General features: G+C 38.3%; 1 protein-coding gene across 1 annotated transcript; it reads right to left on the bottom strand.

Annotated features, from left to right (window-relative positions):
• Nucleotides 1–334: 334 nt before the first annotated feature.
• On the bottom strand, nt 335–14,925 carry LOC121515296 (porphobilinogen deaminase-like). Its single transcript, XM_041795992.1, is given in 15 exon segments — nt 335–2,098; nt 2,185–2,271; nt 3,049–3,102; nt 3,190–3,309; nt 4,814–4,852; nt 4,938–5,051; nt 5,226–5,301; nt 5,395–5,472; nt 6,678–6,755; nt 9,218–9,273; nt 9,429–9,478; nt 11,548–11,620; nt 14,595–14,648; nt 14,801–14,836; nt 14,839–14,925. Coding segments are annotated over 15 exon segments (1,176 nt in total). The 3' UTR covers nt 335–1,924.
• Between the last annotated feature and the right edge of the window lie 9,921 nt (nt 14,926–24,846).

The following is a 24,846-nucleotide window of genomic DNA, read 5'->3' as shown; positions in this document are numbered from 1 at the left end:
GATGTCTGGCTCACAATCTCAGTTACAGTTCATCCCAAAGGTACCTTTGCCTGCAATTGTAGTATTATTGTCATTGTCCAGTCTAATTCCAGTCCCCTAAGTCATAAAGAACAGAAACGAAAAAAGATGGTGATGGCCTGTGTCTGGCTGTGCTAACTTATTTTAAACAATCTATGAACCTCTGTGTCCCATAATAAGCAAAAAAAAAAAAAAAAAATAAAGAGACCTCATTTTTGTAAGTAAAGGTCTAGTGTCAAATAAATAAAACGAATAGAATGAGGAGATCCATATTTCATTACAGTAAAAAGACTGACACAAAAACAGGACCACAGCATTCATAGTTGTAAAATTTATGTCATCAGAATTATGCTTTTGCTTGTTATTACATCAGTCATTTCTGTTCATTTAAATGCAGAATCAGCGAAATCAGCGTGGCTGTACAGATGTTGGTCATTGTCATGGTTTGAAGAAATATGCAGTGATCATTTCCATTTCATACTCTGACACCAATGATTCATAAAGTATTGGCTGCTGCCCTCTGGTGGGCATTCAAGATAACGCAACTTTACAGTGGATGAAAAGTTTATTTCAAATTTTATCTTTGCACTTCACTTGTACCTTAACAAACATGTGTGTGTATGTGGTTGTATTATGTATCTGCCCTGCACCACTCACATTCATTGACAGCTCCAAAATCCAACTTCCAACTGGATTTAACTTCCCAGAGTCACTGCCATGATACCAGGAGAAATATGAGTGACTAAGGAGTGCTATGCATTTACACATGCAGAGTTTAAACAAAAATCCCTGAGGAGGGTTTTATTAAAAAATCAAAGAGGTTTAATCATGAAGATATCAGACAGATCTTTCTTGAACAGCTATGACAATGATTGAAGGCAGTTTGGTGCTTTGTCTTTAATAAACCCAGTAAGGCTGCATGGCTCAGGAGGTTTCTGAGGTTCTGTACATAGAATCAGACTGGAACACAGACCAAAAGTGCTAAAAACTCAGTCGTTTTAGAAGCAGTGAGCACAACTTTGGTCAAAATAATGATTAAAACCCTAAAACATTTATCTGCCAGAGCTCACACATCAGAGAGTCGCCCCTCTCTATCTCTTTAAACATTGAACATGTAACATATGAAATAAACTGATGAGTTTATACAGTGCTGCAAGTATGACAGATTTTTGTAGGCAAACCCGGAAGTTAGCAAAACACATGTTTCACTGACCAAAAGCCTGTGGGATTTTTATCCATGGGTTTTTGAATTTTTGAACAAAATAAGGTCTGAGGTGAAATAACAGTTTCTGGCACTTAAAGATTTAGTTTATCCAGAAAATACTCGCAAATGAACACTTCATTCTAACTTGTGAAGCATAAACACAACCAGAAAAAGTAAAAAGCTAATAATAGGCTATACAGGAACTATATTGGGACCAGTACAACAATACGTCAACTGACTGCAGTGTTACCACCACTTAGCATCCATTTTTATTTGGCACTCCCACCACTTCCATGAAAGACTTTCTTTTTTAGTGTGACCAACAAAGTTGCAAAGTTTTAGTCAAAGTACAGACTTGACATGCTCAGTGTGATGAAGTTTAACGTCCTAGACCAACTCTGTAGTCCCAGTTTGCTACTTGTAAGAAACTGCCTTTTGTAAGACTAGAAAAGCTTCATAAGTAGGGCACGTCAGAATTTATTTTCTGTTGTAGACAATAAAGTTAAAATCTCTTAAGCTTGTGTTCACCATAGACCTTATGTCAGGCAACTTACCAACCACATTTATAAATCTCATAGACTTTGAGACAATGTAAGCAGACAGGCTAAAATGCTAACACATTTCCGGGTTTGAGGACTCATTACTGCACCACTCTATTCAGCATGAGGCTGTCATAGACCCGCCCCTTCATCCCATGCAGGATTATCTGGCGTCGTTGAGCTGCCTGGCCACCGTCAGGATCTCTTTGGCTCCTTTGCTCAGCAGTAAGTCAGCTAGGTCGGCCCCCAGCCGCTCGGCCCGGTCCTGTGCATCACCCGAGATCTTGTTGGCTGTGACCCCCACTCGCTGGAGCCTTTCATCCACCCTGTCCAGGCCCTGTCACACACATTATCAATTTACATATAGGTCAAAAAGTTAACACCTACTGCATGTTAAATCCAGTCTCTACACATGGCTGTTACCTTCTCAGCAGTAGTGATGCTCGTTTGCATGGTTTCCTTCAGACTGTCTGAACCGTCCAGACTGTAGACAGCCCCTGTGAGGTAGAGCTGGAGGAGAGTAACAAACTGTTTGAGCTCAGGAGGAAAAAGAATGAGCAGAAATATGGCTAATGTTTGATAGCAGGAGCCCATTTGGTGCATCAGTTTCAAATGAGATTCTGCTATAGAATATGCTGCATTACGTATCTAATGCTGAAATTTCAAGCTATCTAAGCTTCCTTGTACCAAATGTGCACTACACCGATTACTGCGGGGAATTTGTAGACAAGAGCATTTATTTAGGCCTGGCATCAGGTCAATAGCATGTTACTTTTGCCATCCAGGTAAGGTGGTAACAGGTGCGATGGACTCTGGGATGTTATGTGTAAAAGGTCTAAATGGTCAAATCTTTCAATTAAGTCCTCCTATATTTCTTCCTTCTTTTTACTCTGTGTATGTATTTGGAGCTCCTGTTATACTGTGCTCTCCTATGCTTCTGCAACACTGTAATGTGATGTAAATTAACACTAGTGGAAATGTTTCTCAGCTTTCAATGGCTGTTTTCAGGTTTTGGTAAGAGGTAATACATGTGGCTGTAATCTGACATTCAGGCATTTACGTGAGTACACATGACAGTTTCTAGATCTTCACCAAGAGGGCAACTGAACTTGATTGAGGCTTGGTCAAGTCCAGTTGGCCTCTTGACAAAGATTTGCATAAGCATGACCTGGATAAGTGAGAACTGACAAATGAGAGTTTCCTGTGTTTTTATTGTCAAATTCAAGGTTAATACTTGTTGGGGGGGGGGTGATTTTGTGTAATCTGGTATTTGTGGAGCAGTCTCACCTGGGAATCCTTCACTTCAGTGTGTACAGCCACTGGAACACTGCATCCTCCCTCCTACGAACCACAGTTTTAATTTAGACCCACTGCAATATTCATACCATGTTCAATTATGTATTTTTACGTGAGAGTTTGTGTCTGTACCAGGCGTCTGAGGAAGGATCTCTCAGCGATACAGCGCAGCACAGTGTCAGGGTCATGGAGGACTGACACCATCTCCAGGATGTCTTCATCTCGAGCCCGGACTTCCACTGCAAGAGCCCCCTAAAATAACACATATGAGGGATAAGACCACATACACACTTTTAACCTATAAGATCGATGAGTAGGTGATAATGCTGGACAAATGATTACATTCCTGTTAATAATCACTTGAAATTATATCATCATACATTCAGTATACTATCAGCACATGTTAATGAGAAACACCATCATATATGTTGAATTGATGAGTAGTCACGTGTCAGCAGCCCTGCTCACTAACAGTACCATGGCCCATTAAAGGAAAAACAAGTCCTCAAAAGGTATAAGCTATAGATACAAACCACTGGTAGCTAGTCACATTATTAGACACTATTTTTGAGTTTTTAGTTATGTGGCTTTGGGTGCAAACTACGGAGGATAAAGGTGGTGAAATGTGGGTTTATGTTTGTTAGATAGATTCTTCACACATTCACACACATTCTCAAATATCTTGGAAATGCTTTTCTTGCATGTGTTTTGTGAATTAGTCTTTTTTAAGACATTTGCATCAGTTCAGCAGGAATAAAACCATGCAATCATTTTGTGAGAAAGGCCTTCAGTGTTGTACAAAACAAGGTTTTTCCATCTCTCTTTTGTTTATTTTGTTCTTTAGTTGTATCCCAGTCGTTGACTTCTCTGGATAGGTTTAAAGCAGGGTTACATGATTTTGCCAAAAAAAGGGTAACCATGATTATGTTGATCAACACTAAGATCATGATTATAAATCACGGTTATTTTGCAATCTAAGAGACAATTTTTTTCATATTTCTTATTTTTTATTTTGAAAAAATGTAAATCCTGCTAGAAACCTGTGCCCGGGTCTGGACTGGGGCATCCACTGCTCCACTGTTAGGCTGCACAATGTATGCACTGACAAGTACACTAAGTAAGAAGTGAATATCAAAGAATAAAACCTAGTGTTAAGTATGAATCCTCATCTAAGAATGCATTTTATAAAACAGTGCTTAATATTTTAGCTCAATATGATCGCTTTTGGAAGACAGTCACTCAATGATGATTACATTAAATTAAAATAATAATAATAATAATAATAATAATAATAATAATAATAATATATATATATACACACACACATAGATAAATAAATGGGAGCCATATGGAGTTTTCTACAGGTGGAGCATGCCTTTAAAAGTCAATAATCACCAACAAATGTGGGTAAGTTTATCATGGGAAGGTGGAAATCTGGATTGCAATTAAAATCCAACTAATTGTGCAGATCTAGCACAAAGAAATGTAAAAATTACTCATAATATGTTAGCTAGTTGTGATGCACTGACTACATCCTCACTGATGATGCTAACTCACTTAGGATGTGGGCCGATCTGCTGCCAGCATACTGATTTTGAACATTAAACACCGTTTCACCAAAACTACTTCAAAAGTCAGGGAATATTTGACACCCTGCAGCCAATCAGAATCAAAAATTCAACAAGGTCAAAAAAAAAAACAAACTTGCATGTACTTTACTATATACCAGTCATGCATTGCAGCCCCCCAGTCATACCTGTCCAACAGCGTACATACAGTCTTCAGGTGCCAGGATCTAGCAGAGAAAAAGATCAGACAGATGAGACATGTTACATGCACACTTCTCAAGGACACCTTCAAATAATCAAAACCGTTTTTACCTGGCTGATCCGGTTCTCCCAGCCCATCCTCCGAAGGCCGGCAGCAGCCAGGATGATGGCAGCAAAGTCGTCCTTCTCATCCAGTTTCTTCAGACGTGTGTTCAGATTCCCACGCTAAAAGCAGAAGCTCAGGAAAACAAGGGAGGGACAAAAACTCATTCTGACAAGCTAACACCCTACCCTGGAAGCTTCGTAAACCTACAACTAGTTTTGTTATGCATTTAAATCATAATAATCCTCCCATTTGCTGCTTGTATCATGTTTTCACTGACACTTTTTAAAGGATACAATATCTTTGAATTCCAGGTGAGGGAATCTCTTCTTCAGCTGAGCGGCACGGCGCAGTGAGCTGGTGCCAATCACACTACACAAACATGATGAAGAAAGTCAAGAAAACTGCACTAATGACTAGAGAGAACGACAAACACAACCGGCTGAAAGGATGGTTTAACTGTACCTGTTGTCTGGCAGAGTCTCCAGAGTTTTCCCTTTATGTTTCGGGTGAAGAACCACTGCATCATGGGGGTTTTCTCTCCTAAAAGCAGCAAAAAACACTGAGTGTTTACAGCTACTAAGAAATACCCTGAGCTTTCACACCAAACTCTTAAGACAACAGAAGAGCATGCAATCTTACTAGCCCCTTAAGAAATCAACTGGTTTCAAGTTAATTACAAAATCAAGCTTCCAAAATATAAGCTACCATGTTTGCTTTCAAAGATTTTTAGCCTTCATTATTTCTATCCCACTTTTTCTTAGATTCGGCCAAGTCAAGACATCAAAAGAATCTACATCAGGAAGAAAAAAAAGCAATCACTGGTCAGAATTAACTTATATGAAATGTAAGGACTTTGAGGTTCTCATTTCTGGTTCAGTTTTACTCCTGTTGGATGGGAATTTTAGGTTTTTCCCACTCAGGAGGGATATGTACTTAAAGCCTGCAGATGTTGTGCTGATTCAGTAATACAGCATAACAGAACAGGGTGTTAGAGTACCACAGTTTTTGCTTGAAGAAGCATTTTGCTGTGATTGTTTGGAGCTAAACCCAATGGAGATGTAGTCAGTAAGGAAGGTCAGTAGGTTTAAAGGCTTGCACTGTTGACATTTCGATCCAAGAATGAGATTTTTTTCTGACACTGCTGTTTTTATCTTGTAACTTGTATGTAACCACATCTAAACAAATATTAACTGAGCCACTGAGAGAGAAAACAGCCATTTTCTTATGAAGAATGAACTCAAACTATGGTTCAACTAGCAACATATGAGATAGTGACACATTCTCTGCTGGACAAGCCTGATTAGTCGTGTTCACATGGCTACCAGTTACTGTGATTAAGAGTCCAATTTAGTACTAAGTTATTTAATTTATTTTTCTAATTGACAATACTTAAAATGAGAGACCAGTGGTTTTGGTTTTGCCTTGTTTTATTTGCACTGTTTATTTGCTTGTTTGTTTGACCATCCTCCTTTGTTTATTTTTCCTCAACCCCCATGTCTAGGTAAGTATTTTGTTTATATGACGTTTATCATTTGAACCAGGCTTTTTATTATTCCCTGTTTTAAAGAAAAAAAAATGATTGCATATTTTGAAGCATAAAGAAGGCATCTTTGGTAACAAAAAAATCAAAGAGCTGGATTTCTAAAGGTTTTTTCTGAGTGTCACATATTGCTTTTTGCTCTTTTACAGCAGGTTAACATGTTAAACGGAAATATGAAGACACAGTGAACATGTGTGAGACTCACTTCAACACGGCCCCGATGGTGAACCCTGGAGGCAGAGTGGTGGGAAGGTCTTTGAGTGAGTGGACAACCAGGTCAACCCTGAAGGACACACAAGAACACAGTCACATTTACATGCTACGTTCATGTCTCTCACTGTAACATAATGCAGCCATTCAGTCTGATGCCTTCAAGGCAGTTTCAGAAGTCAAACAGCTGCAACATCTGACGCACAGTCAGACAGTTTCTCTGTGCATGCTGGGAAAGCCCAAGTGTTCTTCAAGTTCAACAATAGAAACTTCAGAGGACAGATTGAATTCTAACCTGACATGCCAGATGGATTTGTTTAACACATCCATATGGAAAACCTCTCATACACAGCGTTTAGAAAAGGGCAGAGCCTTTGAAAAAAAAAAACTTGGAGGGTGATTGGATGAACATTCTGTCTGTCACATCTATACGGGCCAATCAGAGTGACAAAACACGTGATGTAGCCACTACCGAGGCTTGCCACTATAGAAAGCTACTCTCCATTGACAACTGCATAACGTGAACCGTGGCGACCGTAGACATGTCAGTACATGACTTTTGTCATTTTTGAAAAGAAAACAACTCACTGCTGTTCTTCTTTTAATGAAGAAATGTCGTTAAGTTCTGATAAAACTAGTGCTTTAGCACCCTCTGCCGTGCCAAAAAGTACTGCCCCTCGACGCTGATTGGTCTTGTCACTTTCTAACCGGGCTCAAATGGTTCAGACGGGAGCTTGCAAGATGAATTTGCCAGTGAGAAACATGGAAACGAGCGTATCAATCTTCTTTGCAAGGTTAATTGAATGCCAGTTTGAAGAAGAGTTCAGTCATATACATTGTTATTAGGGCAGTCAAATAGCTTTTTAAAATCACAGTTATTCCATTAATATAATTTGTCAACTGCGATAATCATAATGTTTAATCTCACATACACTGCACCAATATCTACTTACTGGACAGCTGTGGTATTTTTATGCTGAGATAGAATTGGAGGATTCTGTCCCAATGTTCTTACGAATGCTTAACACTCTATCAGGTTACACAACAAACTTTGTAACACCCCAATCGCCTCCATCTCTTAGCCTCAGCCATTGTATCAAACAGCATCAAGTTAAGCTAACTGGCTTTATTTCAGCTGGAGGCTGGTGTGTGGTCCAGCACTCCTCGTAAGAGAACTGTGACTCCTTGCTGAAGCTACATAGTGCTGAAAGCAGGCAATCAGAGCGCTCAGTGGTAATAGGATGGACATCATTCCTCCTGTTGAAAGTCATCATACATTTAGATGGATTTAGTGACTGCTATATAGGTGGAAAAGTTACATACTGTGCTTTAAAGAGTTAAAAGGACAAACAAAGGCTGTTAGATACCTATTTTAGTCTTCAAAACCAGTAACATTACTGTCAGCAGTCTAATTTCTGCCATGAAATAGATTTTTGCAACACCTTCATCCCTAATTTAAATGCACACTTGCTATGACTGACGCCACCAATAGCTCAAACTACCAATCATAGTGGTGGGTCAATACAATGACCCAACACAACGTGACACACGACAGCTCAGACTGAGTCCCATCATTGGCATGTTTCACTCAGACGCTTAAGAGCAGTCAGGAAAATAACCAAACATCACAAACTTGTGTCAGTATTAACTTGCTGCACAGTAGTCAGGTGTTCTCTCCGAGTTTGATGTCTGTAATAACAGCAACATACAGTGAAGATGCTCATTTTGCAAAGCGTCTCTGTCGGGCTTTAGCTGAGTGCCTCAATGGTTTGACTCCAATTGACTTGAGCCCCATGCTGCAGTGATCTGTATTATATCTGCTGAAACAAAGGTGCGTTTTAATCCATGACTTGCCAGTTTAAAGTCCATGATGATTCAAAGAAGTAGGCTGTGGCCTACTGTGCCTTTAAATGAGGTCAGGCAAGCAGCTATAAACACAAAGGCATACCAGAATATCTGCTAAAGTTATATCAACGATAGACAAGCTACTTCCACCAATTCTTCACAGAAGTCCATAGTGTTTATTTTATTCAAGTGTTGAGAATGTGGTTTTGTCAGTAGCTTCTTAACTCACCACAGCAGGAGAGAAATGAAACTTTAAATAACAGGTGCAGTTACAAAGAACTTAGCAGATAGACTTATAAAAACATTGTTCTGTGATCTTGCACACCACATGAGTTTAATATGTTATTACAAGCTTATTTTAGGGGAACAATGGGATTGTAAAACCTAAATATACATTTATATGCATTATCCCTTTAAATTTTGTGACACTACAATTTAATACCATTAGGCCACTCTGTTCACATTTTGGTTTTACAATGTGATGGCCTGCAGACTAGAAGATTAGTGTTTGTGTGGTAAACAAGGGGTACAAATAAAAGATAAAAGAGTATGCCATCTTACACCTCTTCAAACATGCTCCGTTTATTTTGTGTTGCCTGGGTGAGTTCTGCATTGAGATTGTGGTTTACTGATTCTCAGTTATGTGAAGCCTGTGTGCTGTCAAACACAGATGACTCTGTTAACACTCACTCGTTCCTCTCCAGAGCATTCTCCAACTCTTTGGTAAACAAGCTCTTCTCTCCGATCTAAAAGCAAACAAAAACCAAAAGACCAACTATGTTTTAACTGTTCAACCAATTTTCATCAAACATTAAATCAGAAATTTAAACAAATCCATGAAGCACAGAAGATTTTCTTTTGCATACTTTTATAGAAGGCTTTGATTAATGATGAGTCTCACCTTTGATAAAGCTGTGTCCAGGATTTTGTCTCCGGTCGTTGTCATGCCGACTGAAAGGAAGAAAACACAATATTCAGGTGAATATTCAGTTAATAAGACAAACCTACAGCAAGCACACTGGATGTCTTTTTTTGCACAACACTGATCTGAAGGAGGAAACCACCATTATTATTCACTTAAGACTCACTGATTGTATGGCTTGGTCTCACCTCTAAGTTTTACCCCTTGCCCCATTACTCCTTGAGTTATAAGGGGTAGAATTAAATCTTCCTCTATGAAATGGGACGGGGGTAAAAATCAGAAAGTCTATAACACATTGAAACAACTTCATACTATGATATTAGACTGTTGCTGTAATTTTCATATATTGATTCAAAAGGCTCTGGGAGATTTCCTGTAACAGTTCATCTGGGGTTTGCCTCCATTCGAAGGGCCAAACAGCCCTAGCACTTAACCCTACCCCTCCATTTCAACAAGAATAGGGGTACCATGCCACAAGATGTCAATGAGCAATACATAAGGTTGAGCCAAGGGGTGAATTTGGATTGAGACTTTGTAAATCAAAAGTAAGTGGGTTTATGTTTTTGGCCTAAGTCAGCCAGAATGAATCCTTGCAGACATATTTGGAGGGGGAATTTCACTACACATCTAATCACTTCTCAAGTTTTAGACTGAACTGCAAACAATACAGCATAAAGAAAGAGGACAAACTCAAATGGACTCACAAGAGTTGTATTTGTTGATACTGATGAAGGGTGTTGGAGAAAATCAGTTCATGTCATAATCGCTATTATTACCTTGTAAGATTCTGAACTGATATTTACACCAGCAGTCAGCTTGATCACACAAACTTGCAGCTAGTATTTTCTTCAACACACCCTCTCTACCTTCATTGATATGTTGATGACGGGATATGTATGTTAGAAGTAACATCCGTATATCCCCCATCCTATCATGCATTGTATGCCATTTAACAGGAAGTAGTTCCTTAAGGGCTCAAGACATGAGCAGAGTTGTCAGTGGGCACAACAGAATTTCATAAAATTAGACCCCACAGCCCGTGTCATGTACAGTTGTGAAATTTGCCCATAACATGTGCTATGCCAGAACCTACAAAAAAGCCTCTTGGAAGCAATTTATAACACCAACAGGAAGTCCAACATTTCACATTAGTGAAATTTAAAAATGTGTAAAATGAAAGATTTCCAGTCCTTTTTGTTGAATTCCCTCCTCCTACTGGGTGAATCCAACCCACTTCAAATTTGTTATTGACCTAGAAAAGACCTTGCTAAAAGACGTTTCCTCAGTTTTTCTATAGAACTAAAGGGTGTGGGTGTGGCAGCTTGTCATGATGTCTCACCATTACACAAGAAATGTACTATTACTCAAGAATACAGGGTCCAAACTGGTTCAAAATGAACTTGTTTGACTACAGACTTCCTCTAAAGATTTTGAAAGGCCATTATTCATATTTTTGAAGGGGTTAACTATTTTAAAGGCCCAGTAATATCTGCATGCCATGCTTCAGTTGCTGTGACTGCGTCTGATAGACAACTCTGAGGGAGCCCATTTAGTGGCTGTGCCATAAGACACGCACGCCATAACAATGTCTGTGAAGGTGCAAGGGCATCATAAACAATGAGGGCATGATGTTTCTAATCACATTATTTTTTTCTCACCAGCGGGTTTTTGGTAGAAACTTATTAGTTTGTAGCTTTATTTATAGTAAAGTAAGTTTAGCATAAGTAAATGTTATCTTTGTGTTCCTTTGTGCATTTTTACATTGTTGCAATCAGCTGATCAAAACTTTAAAATCTAAGGGTTGCAGTATCTTCAACACATTTCATTGGGATTTTTAATATTAATTACTTGCAACTTTCAAGTGAACAGCAGATTAGAGTAGATCCTGAAAGTGTATCCCTTTGAAATAAATGAGTAACGTGACTCTGAAGTTGGTTTTGATCCAAATTACATTTGAATTTATTATCTTGCTGAAAAATGAATAGGTCAGGCTGTGATCAAGGGTCAACCAGCACCTGAAGTCAAATTGAATGTTAATGGAGCTAAAACACCTGTACATGTGACTCTAAAAGGGAGTAAAGGCTGCAGGAATTCTCACTTATTTCTAGATGGAGGTCACTGTACAGTTCTTTTAACTTGTCGGCCACGCTGTCAGTCTGGATGCGAGCCAGCTGGAAGAGAAGAACACAGAAGACATTCACTTTCACTTGACTGTACTCATGTTTTTGTTTCAAATATGTTTATTGTGAAGCCTCATTAGAGCAGTAATACAGATTTCTGAATAATGAACATATTGCCTTATTTTAGATATCCAACCACAAAAGCAGATCAGGGTAATAAATAAAAACACAGCAAACACCAATAAACCCTGAGAGTTATTTCAGGCTGATATAGACTACAGAGGCATGGTGCATTTAACTATTTCCGTATAGGAAATCATCGGTTTCCAACTCAGTCATCAAGGGTATGTTGAATCCTCTCCATGTGAGGCTGTCCGTTAGTGTTTTTACTCAAGCTTTCAACGTTGGTGCATCTTTATGTTTCCACAGCTAAAGTTTCCTACCATAAAGGATGTAATAAGACAGGAGGTGGTCCTGTGAGATCCATTAAAAACTTTTGAGAAGGAAATGTTGCAGTCCAGAGTTCCTTTAGGTTAGGGCACAGTGCAATACTGTGTAATTAAATCTCAATCATTTTTCAGAGGTCAGTAACGATTGAATAATGCTAGCTGTGTATGATTTGTACTTATCTTTTTAAAAAGTTATCTCAGAGTCAAACTTTGTTATCTCTGTTAGAGGAGCTGCAGACGTCTCGCTCTGCTGTATCTGAACCAGCACGGAGGCTCAAGGTTTCTGATACTTCCCCAACAATTACAAATCTGACAAGAATTTTTAACATTTCCAGTGATTAATTTAATGGACTGGTGATGAAAAAAGTAGCTACAAACAAATGACTTAATGCACAAGATAAAAAGTTACAAATCATTCATGTGGTTTCCTGTAGGAGTCTGCCTGCATTTGTCACAGATTAAAGACAAGAAATTATTCACTAGCAGATGGACAGGACTGCTAAATTTAATGCTGACGTACATAAAGACGCATTGATAGTGCATCATGAGTATATGTGGTATTGTGAGAGTCTTCACTGAGGCTGTGGCTAACATTTAAACCACTAACTAAAATCGACAGATTGAGGTGCCACAGTGTTTAAATATTTAAAAAGATTTTAAAGTTGAGCTTAAACTCTTTAGACAAACCAACAACCTAAACCAAGATCTTTATGCATAAAGATTAAAAGCAACTAAAACATTATTTTCAAGAATCTGACTGAAGATAATATTTGAGACTACTGCCAAAATCACTGAAACAATTCAGTGATTATTTTCATCCAATCAACTAATTGTTGCAGCTCTAGATAACTGAAGTCAAAATTTCCATTAACAGGTCATTTAGTAGTACCAAAGAGTACAGAAGCCAAAGACAACAAATCCCTCAGACATATTTAAATCTAAAGCTGGCACAGAAGAACAAGAGAGAGGACTGTCTAGATTGCACAAACACATTTACGTAATTTCCTGTATGAGTCTGCCTGCATTTGCCAATGATTAGAAAGAACTCATTACTCATTGTGAGTGACTAGTACTTCTAAATTAAATGCTGACATATAAAAACAGGCATTGATGTTGTTTGATTTTGACTATGATAATGCCTTTGTTTAAAACTCTGGTATTATCTCCAGATGCACCCACAGGATTGGCTGGACCCCTGAAATGTGTGTGGGATCAGTAGCATTGCTAGCGTCCTTGCTATCAGTTACTTTAATCCAAAAGTATGAGAAGCTATTATTGTGTTCTTCTGTTTGAAAAATGTGTGCCTTTTAAACCCATTTTCATCTCTTATTTCGTCCATTTTGCTACTTTTTTAGTTTAGTTTTTTTTTTAACATTTTTTTCTGCCCATGTTTGCCTTTCTTAATCAATTTCTGAAACTACTATCCCACTTTTGCTTCTTTCAACCCATTTTGCCACTTTAAACCCATTTTTCCCACTTTTTAACCACTTTTTACCATTTTCTGCCCATTTTCTCCTTTCATAGTCCATATCTGCAGCTGTTTTTTCCATTGATCTTTCTTTTAACCCATTTTGCCTCTCTGTAACATCTTTTAGGGATGCACAAGCCTGATATTGGTATCTGCAGATATTAGCTAATAAAGGCAAATACTGATATTGGCAGATATCAAAATTTCTGCCAACATTTAAAACCGATGTTTTGGTTGTGAGTATCAGCATATGTCAACTGTAAATTTATGACATTTGTACAAATAGGTTTGTAATGTTTAAGGCTGTACCAGCAGGCCTACGCAAGTTGAGGTGTTTTTCTTTGTTCATTCTCAATTTTTAAACTTCAAAAAAACTACTCAAGTTTGTTTCATTGTTCAACCTTTTACATTAAAGTACGTTGAAAAGACTTAAGTTTTAGGTCTGAAATACATTTGAATATCAGTATCCATAGTGGTATTGGCTAAAATTAATCCTTAAATATCAGCAAAAAAAATCCAATATCTTGTATCCCTAACCACTTAATTCACTTTTTGCCATTTTTAAATCATTTTGCCAATTTTTGTCTTTTTCTTTATTTGCAATAATTTCTTTACTTACCCTTAATGTTATTTCAGTTTCTTTTACTTGGATCATGGCTTAGCTATGACATTAGCTGACATTACTTTCCAAGTGGTTTTAGTCAATGAGTCCACATTGTTAACATTAGCACAGAGAAGTATTTCTGCTTGAAGAAAAGGGATTAACCTTTTAAAAACTATATTGTACTACAGCATCAATAAATAAAATTCTTTTTTGTTGCTTTAAAAAGAGTGGTTATTATTCAAGTCATACATAAAATATGGTTATCACAGCTTAACTTTACAACATACCATGATTTTCCTATCCTCCATGAGCCCCAGAAAGCTCTCCTCTTTATCTCCCCTTATGGGCAGCCTTGATTGTGACAACCCTACACTGTTGCCATTAGACACTTAAATTCAATCATTTAGATAAAAAATATGCAGATGAAACACAGAGTTTTTCAAAAGTAAAACAGAAAACACATATAGAGTTACGTTCATGATTTGAACGAAAGCAGGACCGTACCTGGCTCTGACGAGTTCCAATGCGAATGACCCGACTGACTTTTCCATTCCCCTCCTGTAGAAAGAACATACAAAACAGGCATTTAATTTCACTTCCTTCAAAAACTACTATGTTCTCACAGATTTCCTTAAATCACCCTAACACAGAAACGTTGCCCTCTGTAACTACTTTACAAACACGCTGAGCTATTTTTCTGCTCGTCTCACCCTGATGTACTTGTAAGGTCCTTCCTCCATAATTCTGAGTGTTCGTACTGAGCGTGTGCACTATGCAGGCTATTGTGTCCTCTGCCTGCCTGCTGCTTCTTGGTAAGGAGATGTACTGAGGTCATGTAGACTTAAGATACTGAACAGTAGCCTTTTTCTAACGGCTTACACCCTCCTCCTCCTCCTCCTCCAGGACCTCCACCCACAGATATCTCTGCTTCCAAAAGATAAACGTGCCGATTCATGGAGTTCGTTGTAAAAAGCAGGGAGGGGTGACCAAGAAGGGTTTTGTGTTTAAGGTGTGGTCACAGGGTATTTGATTCCCAGAACAGTCTGTTGTTAGAATCAAGTCACTGTTTGAAAGACACTGGCAATTCTTTGAATCAAATTCGAATACCCATCCCACCATCTCACTTCATATGTACTTTCAGAAAGACTAAAGTAGGACAAAAGGCCATGATGCAGCACAAATTAAGACACACGTTAACAGCACTTTAAGAATGGTCGCATGTTGGATGTGGTCAGGGTCAACTCCGGCGTGCCCCTACATACCAGGCACATGTGTGCTGCATGCTGGCTGTTATCTACAGTTTTGCCTCAGTAAATCTCCGTAAAATGATTCATTGTATAACTGAGCCAGGAAAAAATCATAATAAATGCATTCTGCACAAACAAGATGAGCTTCTCCACAATATGCCTAACCTGGCTTTCACTTTGAAAAACACAAACCAGAAGTGTAACAATGCTATTTATCTTGGCCGTGGCACATTCCAGCAATGTGGACATACATATCTGCCATATTTTTGGTAAATATAATTTCTATTTAGCACTGTTCTCCCCACTGCTGCAAAAGACGTATGCTCACAGGCACACACTGGCTATCTGAAAACTCTGACTTCTTAACATGTACACCAAAATGAAAATTAAGCCATCATGCAGCTGTCCCGCAGCCACCATGCACCCAGTAGGAAACCAGTTTTTGAAACAGAGTAGTGTGATTAATATCCAAGTCCACTTTTTAAACATATGTATCCTAGCTAGGGGTGCACCGATTCCAATTTTCTGGCCGATCACCGATTGCCTATCTTTAAAAAGCCTGCCCTGCCGATTCCGATTTTTTTTATAACTGACAGCATACACCTTCAATGTTCTAATCTTATTTTATTGAATAACATTGAACAATACCCGTGAAACAATACAAACTTGTTGTTTTAACTGCACATGAGGTAGTTCTCTTAAATATAAATGAAAAGTTTAAAGCATTGCTGTCCAAACTACTAAATTATATCAGTTCCTGTAGTCTTTCATTTTTCACATTTTAGTAGGTAGGGGCATATGAAACCGATCTCCTAAAATTAAGGAAATCGGCGCCGATATCGATCTTGGCCGATCGATCGGTGCACCCCTAATCCTAGCTGTATCGCATAAACATAAACCACTTATGGACAAGCATGTAAATCTTGGTCTTTTAGCTTGATGCTAGCAGATAGAGAAATTGCCATTGATGGGCTACCAGATTTAGCACTGGCTCACTCACCGTTTTCAGAATTGGAAGCTGTTTGACTCAACGACGTTAAGTAAAATTAATTGTTTAATTTCTTACTCAACAACGTTAAGCGAAATAGTTTGTTCCTCAAGTGAACAGATGACTTAATTTTTAGTAGCTACACAGTCTGTAAGCTACAGTTGCATTGTATTTTTGCTTCTACTAGGTTAGCAATTGCTTTCAGATACGTTACAATACAGTTGAGGTGAAGACTTAAAACCCGAGTCAGTTTGCTGGGTGGAAGCAGGTTTAGCGGTTTAAGGAGTGACAATGTTAACTGGTGACTTTCCACCCATAGTTGTTGTGCGTAGTTGTGAGATGTTGAGAGGAAAAGTGTCCTGAAAAATAAAAAAGGTTTTAGTTTCATTACACAAGACTTTTTCAGCAGTCTGGTAAATACTAACAAAGCCGGCAGTGATAGCTGGTGCTTAACGAGTTAACTAGTGACTTTCAGTAGATTACTTCTGTGGTTGCTGCTGCATCATGCCTATTAATGTATTTTTCGTTTTCATTCAGTATTCACCAAAATTCGATTTAAAAGTCCTTACTAGTTTTTCTTTTCTTTAAAAATGCATTGCTCATCTTCCTCAGGGAAGAACTTTTCACAGCATTTTTAGTCAACAATATTAACACATGTGGAGGCTGACTAGACAGCAGTCAATGACAAGAAAAGCTGATGAAACATTTCATAGTAAAACCTACTGAAAATAAAGTAATGGATGCAAGCACATTGAGCTTCATACTAAAAGGGAACTTACAATTTCCTCAAAATAATTCCAGGGAAGATTTGTGTTTCATAACCTCATAATATTGGCTCACTGTTGCCAAGACAATCTGATGTGGAATTAAAAATGAAAACCATTTTAGATGTGAAAAATTAAATTCATTTTTTGGTCATATATAATTTCAAATTATAAATAGTGTGGATGCTCAGCATCCCCACAAATAAGCTCTATTTCCACAGACTCATTTTAATTGATAGCGATAGCGGTGACTACCCCATGATGTAATCCAGTCAGTATGGAAAAAATGAAGTGGAATTTCAAAGAAAAATTCATTTATATTATCATGAACAGCCATTTATTGGAATTACATTCATTTGAAAAGAAAATGTAACTCCTTGTTTCCACAGAGTGATCTGATTCAGACCAATAAAGGAACATCTTGCATGTGATTCACTCCATATCAGGGCAGTATGATGTGGAATTAAAAAAAAAAAAAAGACTTCTGCAATTAGAAAAATGAGCTATATTTTTGTCAAATCTTAATTTTAGATTAAAAGTCAACTCCCAGTTTCCACAGACTTGTTAAGGTTAAGACTCATATGTGAAAACCTCCCAATGTGACTCAGTCATTATCAGGATAGTCTGATGTGGAATTTTAAAATAAAAGCTTTCTAAAATATGAAGATTAGCTATATTTTGGGCTTATGTTGGTTTAAAACTACACTTTTCACTTCCACAGAGTGATATTGTTTCAAATTTATAGCTGACAATCCCACAATGTGATCCAGCCAATATCACAATCGATCGCTTGTCGAAATTTAAAAATGAAAGTAATCTGGTAAATTAAATGACATTTAGCTATACAGTTCTGGACAATTTTATTTCTAATTAAAAATCAACTCCCCTTTTCCAGACCTGTTGTGTGTAGACTAAAAGTTAAAAACTACAGAATGTCACTTAAACAATATTAGGTCAAACTGATGAGAAATTTCAAAACAAAAGCCACCTAAAAATGAAAAACTGAACAATAGTATTATCTAATATTTATTTGAGGTTTGAAAATAACTCCCTGTTTCCGCAGACATTGTTTCAGTTTAGGTTGATAGTTGTCAACCAGACAATGATCCAAGACAATCTTATCTGGACTTTCAAAATGAAATCCATCTAATATATTGTTCTAGACATATTGTGATACTTACTTAATTTGAATTTCAAACTTCAAACAAGCCAAACTATAGCCCCTTTTTTATTATAAATCAGATAAATAAATATAAATTCTACATCAGACTGTCTTGATCTTGGCTGGATCACATAGTGAACCAAAATAAGTCTTTGGAGTCCAGGAGATTATTTTTTTAATCTCAAATTCATAATAAATATAGATTCTTCAAATCTCATATTAATTTTATTTTGAAATTTACCATCTACTGGAAGCTTAATCCAAATTTCATTTAAAAATAAGTCCAAAAAGTTGATGTTTTTCTACATTTTAGATGGATTTTATTATGAAATGTATTATCAGATTGTCTTGTTATTGGCTGGGTGGCATCATGAGTTGCCCACCTTTGAATCTAAACTTAAATCTGTCTTTGAAAACCAGGAGATTATTAATGAACTAAATTTTAACTTAGCAAAAATATAGCTAAATTTATATATTTCAGTTGGCTTTTATTTTAAATTTTACATCAGCTTGCCTTGTTATTCTGGGAGTCATATTGTGTCGTTGTGAAAATTCAAATCTTCCCTGGAATGATCTTGAGGAAACAGTTAACTCTTTTAGTGTTAAGCTACTTGCAATCAGTACTTTTTTCTACTTTAAATAGTTTTCATTTATGACATTTTACATCAGGTTTTCTTGTCATTGACTGTATGGTCTGTCTCCACTTCATAAATGCTAGTCAAGCCAGCACAAAAAGCTTTTATTTTGATGTCAGTTTGTTTGATTTTTAGCGTAATGTCTTTCTTTTTTTCCAGAGGTGGGAAGTTAAAGTCGAAGTACTGGTCAATAGATCTACTCACATAAAGTTTTTCATTTAAAGTTTATTCAAAGTACTGAGTACAAACCTATACTTTGCAGGTTGTGCAGTGAAATGTTTATGACGCTATAACAGCAAGAAAATATGAATTTCCAACCAGGTTCTTCAGGTTAAGTCAGGTCTAAAAAAATAACGCGAAATTTAACAGTTGTTCTGGGGATATATAGTTTTTCTCTTGTTATGTGTGACTGACTGAATTGTTATTGGAAGTCAAAGAACTTGACATTAATGTCACTAAGAGCAGATTTTATCTCCATTACTGTTCTTTTCTTAAAACTCGGTACTTGATTTTCTAATTATTAAGGGAGGTACAATACTTCCCCCAAAATATAGCCTGTTTAAGTAAAATAACTGATTTTAAAAACTACTCAGAAAAGTTAAACAATTACTGTAGTTTAAGTAAATGTAATTAGTGACTTCCCAACTCTGCCTTTTCACGTAGACCAACATTATCGTATCGCGGGGCAATGTAAAACCACAACAAATGAACTTGTTTTTGTTTGGTGGATTTATTTTGGTGTAATTCATTCAAACAACCACCACCATGTCGGTAACTCGACATGTTATATTTGCAAGGTGTCACCGGCAAATGTTCTGGGTATTAAAGGTTAGCTGTAAAACAGCAGGACAACACTTTTGACTCCATGGCGGCGCGGTTTCTGCGTTTTTGACAGCTAATTCATCATGTTTGATAAAGTAGTTGATATATCGAGCCGACTACGTGTTAAAATAGTGCTCTTTTAAAGAAATCTTCCTCCAAGGTAATACCTTTCCTTCTCTCATCTCCTTCAGGTCAATGCTTGACAAGGGCGTCACATATTTCCTATACTCCAATAGGAGAGCGGAGACGCGAGACGGACAGACATATTAACCAATCACTGTGCTCCAAATGACAAAGAATGCGGAAATACCCCTGACGGTTACCGGTGGCCAGGAATGGCGCTTCATGCATGCAGCAAACCATCGAGTAATTTCTAGCCAAACCTACCGGAGAGCTCGCTTCCTCAGACATGTCGCTGATCCGGCTCAACCGTTAGATAAGGTACAAATCAACTGTAAGTTTTTCGTAACACAGACGCCATTAAAAACAGCTCAGGTTGAAAATAGTCACAGCTCTCCTCCCCCCGAAGCTCCACTATGAATGAACTCGTGATGTCACTGGACCGAATAGAGGTCATTTCCTTCTTCCGCTTGTCTACTAGTCCCTCCTGTAGATAACGCTCAGAGAGAAATGAAGACTATGGTTCTTCTTTCATTTGTTTTTATGAGCTCTAGTAAAGTCCTTTACTACTTTATCAACTATCATATAAGGTAATGGCAAAAGGGAAAAGAGAGAGACAGATTAAAAACATTTCTTTGTGGAGGTAGGGGGTTAAAATACATTACTAACATTCAGATTTCAAAATATGCGAGGTATTTATGATTCTTGGGCTAGGAGACATTGAGGCTCCTTCCAGGAAATAATGGAAATGAAAACTGAAATATTCATCTCGTGTCTCATATTCGTCTTTTGATGTGAAACCCAAAGGTTTACAGCAAAACTGATGGAATTGGCCTCACTGTTTCAATACTTTAGGAGGGGGTTGTATGTTTATACTACATCAATAATTAAATCACATTTCAAAACTATGTCTAAATATTACTGTTCTTGTGGGGGGTTTTTTAAGAAAGAAAATGCAACATGTACCTTAATGAACATGTTTATTTGCCAGATTCATCATAAATCATGTCAAAAATAGTAACAATTCTGAGTAATTAGGTTAATATAATGTAGGTGAGTTAACTGATTACACTTTCTATAATAATTGAAACATTAGAAATTCTGTCACTCATTCATGCATTTTCAGATAAAGTTTATGCTGCTTAGTGTTGTACCATTCATACATCACTGCATCATACTCACTGCTGATTTTCTTTTTTAATGATGGGATCTTTGCTTGTTATGTTCTCTTGTAAGGTGTGTAACTACTTTTTAGCCTAGACTGTTTTTATTCTCAGTAGAATGACTCCAAAGTAAAATTAAGGTTAAAAAGAGTAGATTCTCTGTGTTTGTATCATGAAAATAATCATTTTGTAGTTCTTCTGTTTTTTAATGAAATAAAGCATATCTCCCTATGTCAATTTAAAGAAAGACTTCGGTAAAATGCAAGGTAATTGAACCTAAGTACAACAATCATCACCATTCTGTCTACTCATGGGGAGGATTTTATTTGTATTTTGTGATTTATCCACTAGATGGCAGTATGTTTTGTTAAGTTTGACACATAAAGGCAATAACCTCTAATGACATTGTACAGGCTTGTTTATTCCATGGACAAATCTTGATATGTATGTGTGATATCTTAATCAGTTTTCTTTTTTGCATGTACAAAATTGGTGCAAAGTTAAGATGATTCTATTGTATTGAGGAGGTGATGGTGGGTCATGAGGACAGACCAGTTGAGACCCCACTGTTCTAATAGAGTACTTTCTAACACATTAACCTGAGCAATAGTGATACATTTTGACAATCAGGTCAAATTAAATTAAAAAAAAAAAATTGTATTTGGATCATTCTTGCATCTCAAGTAGCACTACCAGCACATTTAGGACATACAGGTACATCTAAAAAAATTGAATATCATGAAAAGGTTCAATGTTTTTTGTCACTCATTTCAGAAAGTGAAACCCATACAGTATATAGACTCATTACACATAGAGTGAAATATTTAAACCCTTTATTTCTTGAAATGCTAATGCTTATGGCTTACAGATAATGAAAACCTAAAATTCAGCGTCTAAGAAAATTAGAATATTGTGAAAAAGTTCAACATTGGAAAGTCATGGTGCCACATCCTAATCAGCTAATGAACTCCAAACACCTGCAAAGGTTTCCTGAGTCTTTAAATGGTCTCTCAATCTGGGTCAGAAGGCTACACAATCATGGAGAAGACTGCAGACTTGACAGATGTCCAGAAGACGGTCACTGACACCCTCCACAAGGAGGGTAAGCCACAACAGGTCATTGCTAAAGAAGCTGGTTGTTCACAGAGTGCGGTATCCAAGCATATTCATAGAAGGTTGAGTGGAAGGAAAAAGTGTGGTAGGAAAAGGTGCACCAGCATAAGGGATAACTGCAGCCTTGAGAGGATTGTCAAGCAAAATCCATTCAAGAATTTGGGGGAGCTTCACAAGGAGTGGACTGAGGCTGGAGTCAGCGCATCAAGAACCACAATGCACAGACAAATCCATGGGCTACAAATGTGGCATTCCTCGTGTCAAGCCACTCCTGAACCAGAGACAGTGTCAGAAGCACTTTACCTGGACTTTGGAGAAAAAGAACTGGACTTTTGCTCAGCGGTCCAAAGTCCTCTTTTCATATGAAAGTAAATTTTGCATGTCATTTGGAAGTCAAGGTCCCAGGGTCTGGAGGAAGAGTGGAGAGGCACAGAATCCACATTGCTTGAAGTCCACTGTGAAGTTTCCACAGTAACTGATGATTTGGGCTACCATGGCATCTGCTGGTGTTGGTCCACTGTGTTTTCTGAAGTCCACAGTCAATGAAGCCATCTGCCAGGACATGTTAGAGCTTTTCATGCTTCCTTCTGCTGACAAGCTTTAAGGAGATGCTGATTTTATTTTCTAGCAGGACTTGGCACCTGCCCACACTGCCAAAGGTACCAAAAGCTGGTTCAACGACCATGGTGTTACTTTGCTTGATTGGCCAGCAAACTGGCCTGACCTGAACCCCATAGAGAATCTATGGGGTATTGTCAAGAGGAAGATGAGAGACACCAGACCCAACAATGCAGATGATCTGAAGGCCGCTATCAAAGCAACATGGGCTTCCATAACACCTGAGCAGTGCCACAGGCTGATCGCCTTCATGTCACGCTGTATCGATGCAGTAATTCATGGCACAGAGGTTATCCAGCTGTTTACAAGTAAATAGACTAATAGACACAACAGTGCAGAAAGCAGGGATTCCAGGTTTTACAGGGTTCATAGAGCACACAAGTATGATCTGGCATCAGATCCAGGCAGCTAAGGCAGAGAATAGGGAGTTACATGTTGTATTTCTAGATCTAGCAAATGCATTTGGGTCAGTACCTCATAGTCTTATCTGGAGGGCATTTGATTTCTTTAGGGTGACAGGGATGGTGGTAAACTTAGTGAAGATGTATTTCAGAAATGTCAGGATGTGTATTAGTACTGAGAACTTTACGACAGGCTGGCAGAGACTAGAGTTAGGTATTATGGCAGGCTGCACGATTTCCCCTCTAGCCTTCACAATGGCGATGGAAGTCATTGTTAGAGCTTCCAAGTGGGTGGTAGGAGGGGAGAGGTGGCAGGATAGGATGCTTTTCCCACCAATCAGGGCTTACATGGATGACATGACACTGGTGACCATGACAGTGCCATCCACAAGAAGGCTACTGGAGAGGCTGAATAAGAATCTTAAGTGGGCTAGCATGAAGATCAGGCCTAGTAAGTCCAGGAGCATCTCCGTGTCCAGAGGGAAGATTGTTGACAGGAAGTTTGTTGTAGATGAGGAAGAAATACCATTGATTAGGGAGAAGCCAGTAAAGAGCTTAAGGAGATGGTATAATGAAAACCTTAATGATAGTGAACAGGTGGAGCAGTTTAGAAAAGATGTAGTGGAGGGATTAGGGAGGATTGATAAATCAGGGCTCCCAGGGAAGTTGAAGTTATGGTGTTTGCAGTTTGGGTCATCTCCTAGACTGATGTGGCCCATGTCAGTTTATGAGATACCAATATCGAAGGTAGAGAAGCTGGAAAGAGAATTAACTCATATGTCAGGAAGCGGTTGGGTGTCCCTCGGTGCCTCAGCAGTGTGGCACTGTATAGCAAAGGGATACTCCAACTCCCGATCACTAGCTTGACAGAAGAGTTCAAGTGCTCAAAGGTTAGAACAGAGTTGCTGTGAACAGGGAGAAAAGATAGACTAGTTAGCAGTGTAGTTCCAAATCCAGTTAGGGGAAGGAAATAGAACCCAAGACAGGCAGTAGAGGAGGCAGAGGCAGCCCTTAGGCATGCTGAGATTGTAGGCAATGTCCAGATAGGTCAGGGAGGCCTAGGGTTTGGCTCAGGTAGACCGGAGTGGAACAAAGCAGGTCCTAAAGATAGAAGGAGACTGGTAGTGGAACAGGTACGTAGACAGGAGGAAGTAGTAAGGTGTACTAAGGCTGTGGCTCAGGCTAAGCTGGAACAGTGGATGAACTGGGAGAGTGTAGAGCAGAGGAAGCTGAGTTGGAGAGACCTATGGAGTATGGAAGATAGGCAGATCAAATTCCTGCTAGAGTCTACCTATGACGCCCTACCATCACCCCAGAACCTAAAGTGCTGGGTTGACGGGGACCCATCATGTCCTTTGTGCTCCGAGACAGCAATCTTGAGCCACATTTTGACGGGATGTAAGATCAGTCTGTCACAAGGTAGATATACATGGAGACATGACAGGGTTTTGAAAAGTCTAGCAGCAAGAATTGAAAACAGAAGGCAACAGGTGAATGCAGGACATAATCAGGGCACGAGGATCGCTCAGTTTGTCCGAGAAGGAGAGAAGGCTAAAGGAGGCAGGTTTTTAGGTAGGCACCAGTTAGGCCAGTTAAAGGATGCTAAGGACTGGGATATGCAGGTAGATTTAGGAGGGAAACTTGTTGTGCCACAGGAGATAGTTTGCACCAATCTTAGGCCTGACATAGTGCTGTGGTCTGCCAGTCAGCGTGTAGTTTATTT

This window comes from Cheilinus undulatus, linkage group 2 (assembly GCF_018320785.1).
Source record: "Cheilinus undulatus linkage group 2, ASM1832078v1, whole genome shotgun sequence".
Taxonomy (NCBI): domain Eukaryota; kingdom Metazoa; phylum Chordata; class Actinopteri; order Labriformes; family Labridae; genus Cheilinus; species Cheilinus undulatus.
Note: the sequence above shows the minus strand (reverse complement) of the source record. Positions and strands in the feature narration are given on the sequence as shown.